The 15924-nt window shown below is 41.4% G+C and overlaps 1 protein-coding gene across 1 annotated transcript; it reads right to left on the reverse strand.

Moving 5' to 3' along the window:
* Positions 1–5600: 5600 nt before the first annotated feature.
* SERLADRAFT_404553 (uncharacterized protein) lies at positions 5601–6433 on the reverse strand (the record flags this gene model as incomplete). The annotated part of the gene is made up of 4 exons (XM_007312152.1): positions 5601–5766; positions 6009–6033; positions 6079–6107; positions 6219–6433. The coding sequence occupies 4 exons, from the start codon at positions 6431–6433 to the stop codon at positions 5601–5603; spliced, it is 435 nt and encodes a 144-aa protein (XP_007312214.1).
* Positions 6434–15924: the final 9491 nt, after the last annotated feature.

Below are 15924 nucleotides of genomic sequence, written 5' to 3' on the forward strand. Positions count from 1 at the left end.
AAACCCCTTACTCACGAAAAACACTGGAAATTCTCTAAAGCTATGGGACTACGGTTGCACTCGAGTGGGAGTGACAAAACCGGATAAACCCGGTCTCTGCCGAAGCAGCCATTGTTCTCCTAGGAGCACAATTATACTCCTAGGAGTCATTATACTATAGCGAGTAGCACCTCCGGCTATAAGTAGTAGGGGGTTTAGTATAGAAATACCTCAGTCATTTCTATAGCCTCTTGGGCAGCGGCTAAGGTATGTTACATTACATTTATTAGAGATCACCTTAAACTAACATCCATTGTAGTTTCACATAGGTAAATAATACAGTCGTTTCTATAGCCTCTTGGGCAGCGGCTGAGTTTCACATAGAATTATTAATATGTTGGTTTAATATCAGTATTTTAAATCCCAATTTGGAGTTTGTGACATTTATTTGCTTGCTGATACACAAAAACCTAGTCACAAAATAGTCATGCTAACTTACAAGACAGCCTTTGTTGTACTTGTTGTTATGTGACTGTTATGTGACTATTTTGTGACCAAGTTTTTCAGTATCAGCAAGCTAGAAGATGTCACGGACTCATAGTTGAAACTTAAAATACTAGTAATTAACCCATTAATGTAACAAAGGCTGGTTTGTGGCTAGGGTTTTAAGTATTAGCAAGCTAACAAATGACACTAAACTTAAAGTTAAAACTCAAAACAATAATATTAAACTAGCATTAAACTAGCACATTTTTTATACAAATAAACAACAATTATGTAGTAAATTTGTTTACAAATTTGATTGTTTAAACACTAAAAAAATAACAGCTTGGTTTAAATAAAAATTGAGAGTCAACCTTCCAGTTACATATTAGAAGCAAGCTGGTTGCTACTGTTTTATTCCTGTGGTACAGTATTTATATTACTTTTTGTCCACACCTGGATATATGCTGCTGCTCTTAGATCAATTAAGAGTAGTGATGTGTGATATTATTATAACAGATGATACAAGAAATTTCTAGGAGTAAGCATTGGTAAAAACAGGCCAATATCATATATTTACTCAAATTCTGAAGTGATAAGAATGTTTAATCCTCAAATTTTCTTCTATTATCTATTATAATAATACCAAATAACATATTACTATATAATTTTAGCCTATGTTTACCAATGTTCACTCCTGGGGATTTATTCTATTGTCTGTTATATTAGTACCAATTAACAAGGGAAAGTAAAAAAAATACATATGTTTGTTTGAGGCATTTGAGGTATTCAGCAAATTGAGGTCCCTAAAAATAAGGGACAAATTTCAACTTGCATCTATTTGATGCCATTAATACCAATTTGTATAGTTAGTATAATTTATTTTCTAGATTGATTAAATCTGCAAAAAGGTATGTGCTTTCATTAGCAATGATATAAAACAATAACAAAGCTGAAATGCTCACTATACAATTCTAAAGACCTATCTTTGGGGACTGTGCAATTGAATGTGATTGATGCTATTGGCTGGAGGTAAGTCATGACTCATCTGCAATAGAATTTGCCATGATCACATCATACAGTGTGCACCAATTTTGTTTATATCTTTAGTCACATGCTATAATCATGGAAAATCTGAACTCCAATCTATGAAAACCATATGTTTTATTGTCAGACACTGGCTCAACCAGGTGGGAAGTTGCTCCCTCTGCAGATAATTACTTGTATATACCCAGTACTTAGCCTGCCATCAAAATGGCAGGTATATTTCTCACAAGCTTATTTCCTATAACAAGATTGCATTATATCATCCCGTCAACTCTGGCCTTTGTCAATCAGACTAGCTCCAGTCTCTGGTTTGAGTGCACAGGTGTTTACCTATGTTCATGATATCATCTGCCTATAGCAGTCATCAACACCTTAATGGGTAATTGGCTAAATTCTTACATCAGCCACTGCATGGTTAGGTTGGTTAGGTTTACTGATTAACATTTTTCTGTTGTTATTCTATAGATAGATAACCCAGGTGATAATATACAATTAGATTAATGTGAAGGCACATAACTCTATTCAAATATGTAATATTTTAAAATGTAGTGGATCGTCTGCAGGTTTTTACAAGCAACGTCAATAGGTTTGCAAGGCTCAGGTTGTACCAAAACACCCATGGAAGATTTTATTAAAGCTTCCTAAGGTAGTTAATTCCACATGTTACCAATAGATCCCTCTCAGAATCTTTTATGTTATTGTCTAAATATAGATAGAATTTAGAATTGTACACCTGTTCAGATTATGTACAGTAGCTAAAATAATGTAGTAGAAGGGCTCAAGATTATTTACCATTTACATGCAGGGGTGATCCCACGGGCCATCCAAAGATAGTTACTATCAGCCATACCAATTTTTATAGCATATTATGCAACCCAGTGGATATTTTCTCCTTTTGAAATTAATCTGTGTTGATGTGCATGCTTTGAAAGGAACCTTCTACTTTATAGGAATCCCAGTTAATTGGTGTTTTACATCAGGAAAAATGGGGGTAGTTATATAGAGCTCTATAGCAGTTTAAGTACTCCTAAAGCTGTTATAGTGGTTAAACCTGCTATAGAACCTCTGCCATCTATAGAGCCTCATATAACTCTATAAATGCTCTTGTAGATGTTGAAAATTGTTGTGTGGCTGATAAAAAAAATTAACACAGACAGGATTTGAATTCTCAACCTGCTAGTCAGCCTTTGGGTAACTAAGCAACCTATAGCCACACATCACACAATTATCCACTCCTGTTAGTTTTGGTGATTCTGCACCTTTGTGCTACCCATATATTTTTATTCCTTTCCTTATCTATTCCTCTATCATTCAGTAGTGATTGTGTTCTCTATTATTTTGCCTCTGTGGCTCCTTTGTTTACCTTTGTTTACAAAACTTTGGCCAGTACTGCAGAGTCCAATGCTTCCTATTCTCTAGTTACTCACATTGGACTCTAGGTACTGTATACCTGTCATACTCTTTAATAATAAAGTTACTCACATTGAACTCTAGTTTCCAGTCCCTGATTGCTCTCAGCAAGTGGCTAGACACTTCCTTCAAGCTTTCTTCTTAATAACTACACCATGAGAGCTTATAAAATGTATTATACAGGTATTATATATTGACCTTTCATGGACTTAGGTTATTTTTTTACTCATTGTCACCACTTGTATTTGAATAAATCATTATGCTTATTTTTATAAATATCAAAGATACAAACTACTATTTTACTAATACAGACTACATAATTGATTAATACTGTATGATTTATTAGCCCTTTTAAGCACCTTGAACTATATTATAACTATGACCTTTACAGCTATAGGAGCTATGTAGGCTGCTATAGGCTATAAGAGTACTTATAGTACCTTGCCTATATTAATATACTTGACTCCAAACACTTCTGGTCTCTTTCTATTGTGAACATGTTTATTAGATTAATCTAGAATTTGAGGGAAATATAGATACTTCTCCCCTTGGTTAAAATTTTGCCTACTACTGTGCTATAAGAGCTATCAGAGCTATAATTGCACTAATAGTACTATAGTTTCTATGAATGCATTTTTATATATAGGTGGTGGATATATAATGCTATATAGCAAAAGGGTTTTTCCTGATGTAGGTTCTGGTGAATAAGTAAGAACAAGTGATAAAACTAAGTAAAAGGGCAGAATGCCTGAACTACAATAGATGTCAGCTTTAAGGTAACCTCTATAGAATGTAATGTAACATATATCAGATGCTACCCAAGAGGCTATAGAAACAGCTGAGGTATCCCTATACTAAGCCCCCTACTACTTATAGTCAGAGATACTACTCACTAAGGTACAATGACTCCTAGGAGAACAATGAGTGACTCCATGGAGTGGTGATTATGCTCCATAGAGAATAATAATTTTTTAGCAGCTTTAGCTGAGACTGGGTTTATCTGGTTTTGTCCAAGAGTTGCTGAAATATATAAGTGATTCTCCATAATATATATTAATACTGTGCATATATAGAAAAGTTCTACATGGGATAGTAGAGAGCTTATATTAACTACCTATTGGCATCACTCTGTGGATGCCCTCACTGATATCCTACTTTGGACTCCAGTCTGCCATATATTTCCTCTACACATTCTTATGTTCCTCACAGAATCTGTAGTTAAACCTGATAACACACTCCTCTCACATACAATTTCTCCTTGCTAAATATATGTCTGCATAAAACTCCTAGTTATAATTTCTGTACTCTGTTCCAGCGGTTTAAATATCAACAAGTTCCCAAACCTTTTTACCAACCTTCCTCTAAGTTCTTCCCAGCCCTTTTCCAAAGGACTCTTACTCCTCTCCTATGGCATCCTCTATTTTCCTCCCATTCATGCTGTTGAGTTAGGGGTAAAGGTCTGCAGAATGGTCTAGTGTATGAGCTAAGCAAACTCCTAACCTTGTAATCTGTTTTGCTACTATGTAGTCACTTTGTAACTCCTACCTCCAACCTCTAACAACTCTATAAGTCATGGTCCTAACAATGTCCTTGTTTTGGCTCTGGTAGCACACTTGGTAAGCTTTTAAATTATTTTTATACCAGAACTAACAGAACAAAACAGTTTTCTAGATCAAATATATTTTATTAGGCACATCATTAACAATATAATGATATAGGTCTCATAGACAGCATTTTATGTAAGGTATATCATCTTAATCACAGTAATCCTATACTAGTCACGGTGGGATTACTATATGAGGTTATTGGAAATATTTCAGAAGTGTTCTTCTACATATATGAATGCTGTGTGTAATAAAATTAAATAATATCTTGTTATTGATTCTAGCTGTTTTTTTAACTGAACAATAGAGTACATGTGTTACAACTTTATATACTATCAGAGAAGATGGAGTTTTATGTAGACAAATATGTAGCAAGGAATAAAATAATTATATATTTTAAAGCATATTATGTGGTCTAAATCAGAGTCTATGTGGACAATAAAGAAACATTTAAAGGAACATATAGCAGACTAAAGTCCAAAGCAACATATTGGAGTGAAGGTCTAGGGTATTATATGGGAGCAAGCTACAATAAGAGCATGCTGAATGGCAGAATATGAGAAACATCAATCTGGGAAACGCACAATATTAGGAACTTGGATTTGAGGGATTGTGGTGCTTGTGAAAGCTCAGGTCTCTCTCTAAGTTGTGGCATAGATAGGACAAGCAAACAAGTATAGTGTTATTCTTTGACTTAATGAAAACATTCCAAAAATGGCATATTTATAATTTATCTAAAATAATAGAGAGGCTCTTCCTAATATGGGTAAAAAGTGTGACACTAAGATTTCATTCTTATTTTCTTGATATTCAAAGTATTCAAATGTTCTGGAAAAAGGAGTGATCTGGCAGTTCAATTCTACTTCCTAAAGCATCTGGTGTTAAGACTAGACCATGCCTTTAATTTGTCTATATACTACTGTCAATTCAATAGTTGATAGTCTATGTTAACAGTACATTATTGATAGTTGACTGTTGACAGTTTATAAATACATTTTGAATGTTTTTGTTAGTTACATTTTGGTCACAGAGTAGTATTCTACTGTATATATCAATTGGTGACATTTATAATGTTAATCAGTCCTTCATAGTGTTGTTGCCTCCTCCAGATGGTAGTTCCAATATGATGATATTCTTCAGCTCTTCCAATATCTTCCTGCCATCCTGTGCGTGTTTGTCCCATTGTTTGAACAGACCATCCACTGATCCACGTCCCCTGCCTCTAGCCTTCTCCAGCTCTTTACTAAAAGTTCTTCTTCATGCATTCTAGGGTCCCCACTTTACTTGCTATGAAGCAACCACACAATGTGAAGACAAATGATTGACCATGTTAGGCAAACCAGGGTGAGGATCATTCTTGGAGGTTTTACCACCGCATGCGTCAAGTGTGGGGCATGGAGTTTGGGTGGTCATTTTTTTCCTGCATCAACTTTGTATTTAGTACATCTATCTTCAACAAGAACATAATGTTCAGTGTTTACTCACTTTTGGCGGTTATTAAAAATTTTCACTATTGAATGTAGGTAAGTATTTGAGCTATAACACACTATCTTACTTTGAAACACAAATCCGTGCCTTTTCATTCTGCAAGGCATGAACTCTGAAGTACAGTACAAGAAATTTTTATCATTCAGTTTTGAGCTGTAAAACGGTGAGCATGGCCTTTCTCCCAATGGCACCAAAACTTTGGCTCACATTTTTCCACTTGTGCAGGATGACATCTGCTGTCTCGTTTTGGCCAACAGGGGGACAGCCCCATTCCAGAAGCCAGGCTTGAAGTTGAGTCCTAGCTCAGCCAGCACTTTGTTCCTCTTCACAAAATTGATCAATGTTCTGATATCCTTGGGTGTCCATATGACGCGCTCCTTGCTGGTTTTCTCAACCCCTGCAGTAGTGGGAAATGATGGCATTTTGGTGTGAAAACAACTTTTCTTCCTGTGTTTCTTGAGGTTCGTCGAGACGTTTTTCAGAGTTAATAATACATAATGCAAATCAGCTTCCTTACTGTACAGTATACCCCTCCCTATGCCCTGTGGCACCCCTTTCAGGAATCACACAGTCATCACAAACTCGGCATACTGGTGACATTTGGCCGCTCGGCAGGTAGATTTTTTGAAGTCCGCATATTTGGTTTCATTTGGCACCAACCCTAAGCTTTGCTTATGGCTTCAGTTCTGGGTGTCTGAATAAGCTCTAACGCTCACTTCAGGAGCACCCTAAGTGAACCTTAAGGAAAGCGCTAGGCGAGGTTTGAGGACACACCAAGCATAACTAACTTTTGTCATGCCCCAAAATTGATGAAAAAGCCTGATCTTGTAGGTCCAAAAATACAATCAAATATTAACTACTTTCAGGCTTTTTCATCAATTTTGGGTGTGACAACAGTCTGTTATGCTTGGTGTGGGACCAATTGGTTTAGGCTGCTTCTGGAATTGAGGTAGACCTGTGAGTAGACATTTCCATATTAGGAATTACACACGTAACTGACTGGCCTGACATTGGAAATTTCTTGCTTGCGTGGTGACCAACCATCCACGGCGCTGTAGCACGACCTGTCAGCGTTACATCTTTGTTTTAGTCGTCACATAAACAATGGCCCAGCAACAGGCTTATGTAGCCTATGCCAACACCAACACAGACAAAGGGACCCTTGCACCGGGGCAGACCATCTCTGTCAACAAGTACACGGTTCAGGTCGAGCGCTATCTCAGTCAAGGTTCGCCTTGCTTTATTATAATCGTTATTCCACTTATGATTTACGCACTTCAAAGGCGGATTCGCTCATGTCTATCTCGTCAGGACATCAACACCAATCTACAACACAACTCACCATGTCTTGAAGAGGATCGCTGTTGCCAATGAAGCTATGCTCTCTGAAGTCCGGAAAGAAGTCGATATCATGGTAAGCATGTGTCTTCTCTCATGTCCGTCCAACTACTGATACGTATCCTACAGAGAATATTGAAAGGTCACCCGAATATCGTTCATCTCATTGATGCTGCATGGCATAGAATGGCCAATGGCATGTATGAAGTCTTCATCCTCATGGAATATTGCTCGGGTACGGTTGTTTGCATTATCCAATATATCGCACCGTATTTATCTCGGCCATAGGGGGAGGCATCATTGATATGATGAACAGACGTCTTCGTGAGCGTCTCACTGAAGCAGAGATTTTACAGATCTTCGTCGACGTGTGTGAAGGTGTTGCTGCAATGCACAATCTTCGTCCTGCACTACTCCACCGTGACCTTAAGGTTGAAAATATCCTACAGTCTTCTCCTACATCATTTAAGATTTGCGATTTTGGCTCTGCCACGCCTGTAGCAGCAAAACCACCATCAAACCAACAGGAAATAAGAACGCTTGAAGCAGACATAAATCGATACACGACTCAACAATATAGAGCCCCTGAAATGATCGATCTTTTTCTTCGCCGTCTGATTGATGAGAAATCAGATGTATGGGCACTCGGCGTATTGCTTTATAAACTGTGCTATTACACGACACCTTTTGAAGAACATGGTCAGCTGGCTATACTCAACGTGCAATACCGCATACCACCATATCCAGTCTACTCAAATCAAATGAATACTCTGATCGGTGCGTTCTTTCTTCCTCTTTTGGTGGCTTGAAGTCATTATTTTTCTTCCCCTCATAATATAGGATCGATGTTGCGCGAGCATGGGACACAACGGCCGAGTGTATTTGAGATTTTGGTACATGTCCACCTCCTGCGTGGCTCCAAATCGCGTTTCACGTATAATCTACCGCCACCTCAATGTATAAAAACTCGTGCCGGTCAACCTTCGCCCGTTCCACCTACCCCGGTGCTCGAAAATACAATAATATATCACCCATTATCCTCTGCTAATGTCCAGGAATATGGCCCGGTCATGACGAAGAGTTCGAGCTCTGCAATACAAGCACGTGAAAAAGTTCTCGAGGCTATCTCACCTATGCGCCGTGGCCGGCCCACTGTATCACAGCAGAATCACTCCACGCTAGTGTCTCATACCCCCAGTCTGCAGAAAGGGACATTACAAACGCAAGACAAGGGTATGATTAAGAAATGGTTGGACGATGAATCGAGTTTCAAGGAAGACAAACCGCTTAAGTCTATGCAGAAGAGTCTGACATCTGGTCATCCGGTTCGCCTTTATAACTTTGGTATGGCACCACAGCGGCAACCTAATATGACGAGTAGCGTACCATCTGCGTTTAAGGATGCATGGAACATCGAGGCTCGCGCATCGGAAACGACAGACGGTGACAACCAAACAACTCAGGCTGGATTTGGTGACAGTTTTGCAGAGAAAATGTCGGGCACGTTTAATGGTCTCAATATCGGATCCACTGCCAATGCTGGAGGGTCTGAGAAACTGCCATCATGGCTTACGCCTGGGCAAGGGTCGCGAAATACGAAGATCGCTATCACCAAAGGCAAAGATGCATTTGAAGGATTAGGCCTTTCTAATACTCATACTACTCCTGCACCCACGCTTGGAGAAGCTCGAAAGCTCAGAACGGGCCTTGCCGTTGTCAATCGGCAACATAGGGCCCCTCTCACGCTCAACCCATCCTACAAGCCATCTCCTTCGCCAGTACCCAGACCAACTCCGTCTCCACTCCTTATGGAAAAGCAGGCCCCTGTTGACTTATCCTCGCGGTCCAGTCCATACAATCCTGTCGTCTCGGCAACTTCGTCTAGCAATTCGCCTAAACTACAGCCGCTTACAGATCTCCCGCCTGAAGCACGATTTCCATCTCTTGAGGAACTGAATGCTACGTTTGGTTCGTCAACGGCGACATACAACATCACATCGCTCGTACATTCGACTACCCAGCCTGAGTCGCAGGGTCGTCCTTCGGGTGGATCATCTCAATCACCCTCTCCAGCTCCCCCTCTCTCTATACGCCCAAATGCTTTGCGTGTCCCTGCGGGTTTGTCACGTGGACGTAATGGCGTACTGTCGGAACGGGTTGCAGGCACTGTCATGCGTGAAGCTGAAGAGCCACAAAAGCGCTTGATTGATTTTGGAGATGATGACAGCACGACGCAAAATCGGTCGTCGAGGCCTGTAACGAGGCCATCACTGTCAAGGAAACATAGGAGTAACGTTGCTATAAGGCCTCCCCCCCAACGTCAAGCGGGTAAAGATACATCTGGTTCGCTAAGTGATGCTGCTTCTCTGGCTAGTCTGGCATCTATTCGTCCTGAACCGAAAGACTGGCTGACTGGAGCTGATGAGACGCTCATCTCAACTGTCAATGAGAGTATGTTTGCTTCAATGGCTACTGGCTCTCGTGAAACTCCCTTTCTACGCGAGTTCACTAGCAAACGTTCGTCTTTTATCGAGATCAACAATGTCCAGATTCCATCCCCGCAAGAAGCTGTAACCTCACAATCTTCTCCTCCACAGAAGACACCAAATGTACCTTCATCGCCCAGGAAAAAACACTCCAAGTCTTCCGGGTCGGGAGAGCGAAAGCTTCCTGAAGTCAGTACTTCCACATCGCCAAAGAAGGACAATGAACTGTTTGGTTCTGCCATGCGTATCCCCTACAAATATCCCGATGTTCCGGTAGACAATATGAGTCCCACTGTTTCTCGTTCGCCGCAGCCTGATAAATGGGGATCCTCCAGTTCAGGAGAAGATGGCCCTGATGATGCTATCGGATTCGCCCCTCCAAAGCTCGCAGAAAAAACTGACCCGACGAGAAGAAGGAAAACAAAGGGGCGTCAAAGCTCTGTGCATGATCTAGTTGATTTATGGGGAGGTGGAGTTGTGCATACCAAAGAAAGGGACAAGTCATGTACCCAAAGCCCCGCCAATACTGCATTCACTGAGCCGGTGTTGGGTACGAAGTTGCAGCAGAGCCGCTCACTTGCTGGTACAACTTTCTCGAAGCCCAGGTCTACTTCGCCTCAGCCTATGTTATCACGGACTTTGGACATTCCAACGCATGCTACTACTAATTCCAATCCATCTCCTGCAAGTCCCAAACGGTTAAGCACTTCTCAGCATACCAAGCAAATGTCTACTTTCAAGTCAACGTCGAGCACTGCAGCCACCGTATCTACTGCACCTGGTCGGTTCCGTCCTCAATCCATGTTCGTTTTCCCTATGTCGGGGTCAAATTCTGAGGGGATTGTGGATATACCTTCGATACCCACTGGGCTGGCAGTACCACATGATAAGTCGCAAGGACGCACTTCACGGCGCACATCCATCACAGACATGGTTCAGCGGTATGAAGCTATTGGTAGCAAAGACAAAGGGCCAGCATCGGGCCTAATCCCTGTTGTGCCGACACTAGCGGCATTCAAAACAGTGAACCCCTCGTCCGCTGGAGTAAACAGACGTTCAGAAGAGATAAAGACTCAGGAGACTTCAACATCATCAACGCGAGCTTTGCCTTCAAAGCCTACACTGGATACAACTCAAACACTACAGCCTCCCAATCCTTCTCCAACGCGTCGCGCACCATCGCCTGTAGAGGATACGCGTTCACAGTCCCCCGATAAGCCTTATCAGGGAGTTGGCAAGCTGATCGATCAATGGCAGCGTAAGACGGCAGATAACGGCGTTCCCAGGGACCCAGTGTCTAGACGCGGAGGAATTCTAAAACGCGGTCCCGTTTCTGGGGGAGCACTCAGAGGGTAGCCTTACTCCATTGGTAACTACAGACGTCACATGACGTGGCTACACTCAGTACATAGCAACTCCGCCATTCGTCACCAAAATTGATCTGACCGATCTGACCGATGACGACCCATTGACCGATTGAAGGATCGTACGTCACGTGATCCTGATTTATTTTTTATAAAACCCCAGGACACACGTTCGAAAATCACAAGTTTCCGCTTATTTCTTCAAGTCCCTCGCTCGTCTAGATGCACAAATCAATTTGCCTCATTGTGTAACCTGCCCATGTAGCTAAATTAGCCAAAATACATGATACTGGACCATATGATATAGCTGGCATAAGGTCCTTTTTGCACATAACCATGTTCAGCAAACACCAGAAAATGTGCCTCAAAGGCAAAAAGTGACTCTAGTGTACTCTCTAGGGCAAAAAAAAAGCTTTTCAGCAGAAAAATGGCGTATACTAGAGAACAATGATCTGTCAAGACAAATTCCCAATGATGTTAGCAGGCCTCATATGGATGTGGACTCCAACAATCAAGAAGGAAATTGGGAGGTATGATGTTACCACCTTGTCTTTCCTCAATCAGTGACTACTTCCACCTTCAGTTTCAAACTGCTGTGATGGATCTTTGGGATATGGCTTTTGTCGGGGAAGTAGATGACCGCAGTGTCAATCTCGCAGGCTTCACTGTTGCCTCCCTCAACAATTCAAAGATTTTTTTACCAGGACCACTGTCCCCCCTTCCTCCTCATTCCATCATCACCTTTCCCTTGGAAGATGACAATGAATCTCATGCTAATCAGGCCTCAATATTGAATTGTGATGATGCCCCTTTATCTGATTCAACGCCAGTTCTTGTCCCCAGTCTTTTGGCGCGTGACTTATTCATCTGTTCTGTACCCCACAGAATACATTTAATCTTGTCCGTCAATATTGTGGTGTCTGCCTACCGTCCCACGATCCAGACTCATGTGACAAGATTGAGTGTCACAAAGGTCTTGACACACTATGCAGCCCAATGATGAGTGGCCTTTCAGTCCTTATTCAAACAAAAACTTGTTCCTCCTCGGCAACTGGTGGTGTTACAACCAAAGTTTTGATACTCTGGCACACAACTCAGACAAGCAGGAGTGAGGAAGATGGCAGCGGGTAAATCCCTTAGGATAGGACTAAGTTAGTCGTGGGTACACAACAGGAGGACTCGCTGAGGAGTCTCCTGGATTTATTGAAGTTTATACTAATAGAGGGTGTTTGTACTTATGTACTATACAGTTGATGGAAGCAGTGGCTGATGATGTCATAGGGTGCAGCCCATGTGACCAGCTCCACTGTGTGAGAGAGTTTGTATCTAAAAATAAAGGAAAGCATCGCAGCACAAAAAAATGGAGTTTGAACAAAAAAAAAGTGCCACATGGCACGAGTGTGTGAAAGCTAAGAAAGAAAGTTGAAGTGGAGAAAGAAAAAATGTAAGTCCAAAAATTGTGTATTGTGACAACTGGTATTGGAATGATAGCATACAAAAGTTGCAAGGAAGCTTCAAACAGCTTCTCGATATTGTAGGAAGTGCAGACTTTTGACCTGAAGATGTTTGCAACATTAACTAGCATAAATGTTAACAAGAAACTTGGGATAATCAACCTTGATAAGGATGAGAGTTGGCCAGAGGAAGATGCTCAATGGTGGAAGACTCCAGTAACCATTATGGTTCCCTTCCATACCAGGTCTCAAAATCCCGGGCCCCGCAAATATTGCGTGTTACAATTGACGTACCAGTACCTACTCACGCTTCACTTTTCACACTTTTACTTTTATTTTTCCAAATCACATGACTGATCATGTGACTATTTACTTTACTTTACATTTTCGGACTTTTCATAGTCACATGACCAGTCATGTGACACAACACCTGACCAGTGTCTAGACTCATCATGTGACCAGTCACATACTAAACATTGGACTTTAAACTTTATTTACAACTGTACAGTACCTCATGTATTTTAGTATATATACTGGAGCAATACATGGGGAGGGACTCAGCGAGTCCTCCTGTTGTCTACCAATAACTAACTTGTTCCTACCAAATGGGTAACCACTCCCACCTCTTCCTCTTCTTCTGAGTGTTGTTTTCGTTGTGCTCCAGTGCACCAAGACTGTGTCTTGTCGGTGTTGTCACATTGCGTAGTGGACGTGTATTATCACTCTCTTGTGTCCTTGATTTGCAGAAAGCTTGTGAACCCACAGGATGATTGCCATTTCCACTACGAGCTATACTAACTACTGTGGTGCCTACCTCATCAGTCAGGCAAAAGCCGTGTATATGGTGAGCTATACACCTCAGATGCATTTTTAGAGGCCCATAAAAATCTGCAAAATTCACCTCCAGAGCCTGGCTGCAGTTTGCCACATGTTGTCATAGCACTTATGCTATGGTTGGATGCTACATATTTAACCTCCTTTGGCAAATCAAAGCTGTGGCCCCCCTATGTGTACTTTGGTAATAAATCAAAATATTGGCACCCCAAGCCTTCATGTAATCTCTGCAATCATACAGCCTACTTCAAGAGAGTTTGTTTCTCCTATGCAGTCTTCTATGATATGGTTACTGATACTCACCATTTGTTCTTAGCTGCCTGATGAATTCAAAGATTAAAAGTCCGAAAATGTAAAGTAAAATAAATGGTCACATGATTAGTCATGTGACTCGGAAAACAAAAAGTAAAAGTACAAAAAGTGAAGCATAAGTAGGTGCTGGTATGTCAATTGTAACATTGTCATCATGTGTTGTGATGGGGTCTGTGACATTTCTATCCACACATCTTCACATACTCTGCAAACTATCCAAAGCAGTACAGTTTTACACCTTCTTCCTTAACACATAACTAACTGTTTATTGGGCTACAGGATTCTGATTGCAAATATAAGGAATCTTGGTAGTTGTCCATGCCCCCGTTGTTTGGTCTCTATGGTTGATGTTCCCAATGTTGGGTCTCAAGAAGACATGCAACAGCAAACAATGTTCTAAGGTCATCACAATTCGAAAAGTGATCTATGAGCAAACTATACAGTTACTAGTGTCAGAGTTAACAATATCCTGAAGCCCGAGTCCATGGTATCTACTGTAGTAAGTTTACCATTTTCTTGAACATATGCATTTACTGTTACACTTGGAATGTACAAGCCTGGTAACAAGAGGGGTTTCTGGCAATGAAGCGGTTTCTGATAAGCCCGTAGGTAACTGGTTTGAGACGTATTCTGATGGAGAGGATTTTACTGATGAATACCAAGTTGCACTGTTGAAGCGTACAATTGTATTGGAGATGTTTACTACAATACAGGTGTCTATATATACTGTCCTACTTTAGGGTAGGTGTTTGTGTTGAATAAACGATGACGGGTGAGAAACCGTAACAGGTAACTAGTGTGGGAATAAGAATGAGTAGCAGTACATAGTTACTTAGAGAAGAAAATAAAGTCCATAAGAGACATAGTTCGTAACATTACCCCCTCTTTACGTTCAGACTGGTCCAAAGTCTCCTAACTTCCTAACTCTCCGTCTATGTTGTATTGTGCGTCTTTGTCTAAGTCGTTATGTATGTTGTCTAATCCCCAACTATCTGGGGTGAAGGGGTATTTCCGTTGTTGGTTACATCCGTTAGTGCGGTGTCTGGGGGCATCTAGTCCGCACGTGGAACAAGGATGGTAACAACAATAGATGGCACGATGGCCATATTTTTGACAGGAATAACAGAGTCAAATACAAGGGCAATGTCGTTGTTCGGAAGAGGATTGTGAATGAGTGGAATTGGAATAGTCCGAGATAGGTGAGGGCCTTTTGCTTCTATTGCCCGAAGATGGGGCATCACCTTCATTGTCCCTCAACGGCCTTCCATCCGGAGACTAGCCGTTGCTCGACGTGGGGGTCTGTCTCTGATTTGTGCACTGCATGCGGGGAGTGCGGCCGGAAGGGATAAGGAGTACCGGCTCTGGGCGCTGGCGGCGTAGTTGGCAGTTGTGACGAGGTTGAGGGAGTTGAGGGAGGGGCATCACTGGCCGCGTAGGAATTGATATGTCCTACAATATTAAGCAGTTGTCGGCTACAGGAAAGGCATCATTTGAGGTTACAAGATTGTACCTTCCTAGAATGAGTGTAGAACCTGGAAAAAGCAAGAACGAGGCTGCAGGGAACATGGCAAAAGACATGAAGTCTATCTTAGAGGAAACACGCAAGGTGCAATTTAGAACTGCGGAAAAGATGAAAGACAGGGCAGAGCGTAGACGCTCTAAGGCCCCTGACTACAAGGTTGGCGACCTGGTTTGGTTAGATACCGACCACTTAAAATTGAAAGATCGGCAATCTAGAAAACTGACTGAGAAGTGGATTGGTCCTTACTGGATTAAGGAAGTCAAAACCAATGTAGTTGAGCTGGAACTCCCAAGATGAATGAGGGTAGTACCAACAGTCAACTTTAGCCATGTGAAACCCTACAAAGGGCCACTACCAGGACAGCGCATAGACCGGCACGAACTGGTTGTAGTCACCCAGAAAAATTTGAAGTTGAACGGGTGGTGGATGCGCACTTGAAGCGTGGAAATTTAGAGTTCCTAATCCTATGGAAGAGCTATGGAGGTGAAGACAGAAGCCCATCTGGACAATTCCCACGATGCTGTTCGCAAATTTTATTCCAAGAATCCCTTGGCTCCTAGGAAGCTTAGAGGCATGGATTCAAACATTTTTTATTCCTTTTTT

Source organism: Serpula lacrymans, assembly GCF_000218685.1.
Source record: "Serpula lacrymans var. lacrymans S7.9 unplaced genomic scaffold SERLAscaffold_1, whole genome shotgun sequence".
Lineage (NCBI taxonomy): Eukaryota > Fungi > Basidiomycota > Agaricomycetes > Boletales > Serpulaceae > Serpula > Serpula lacrymans.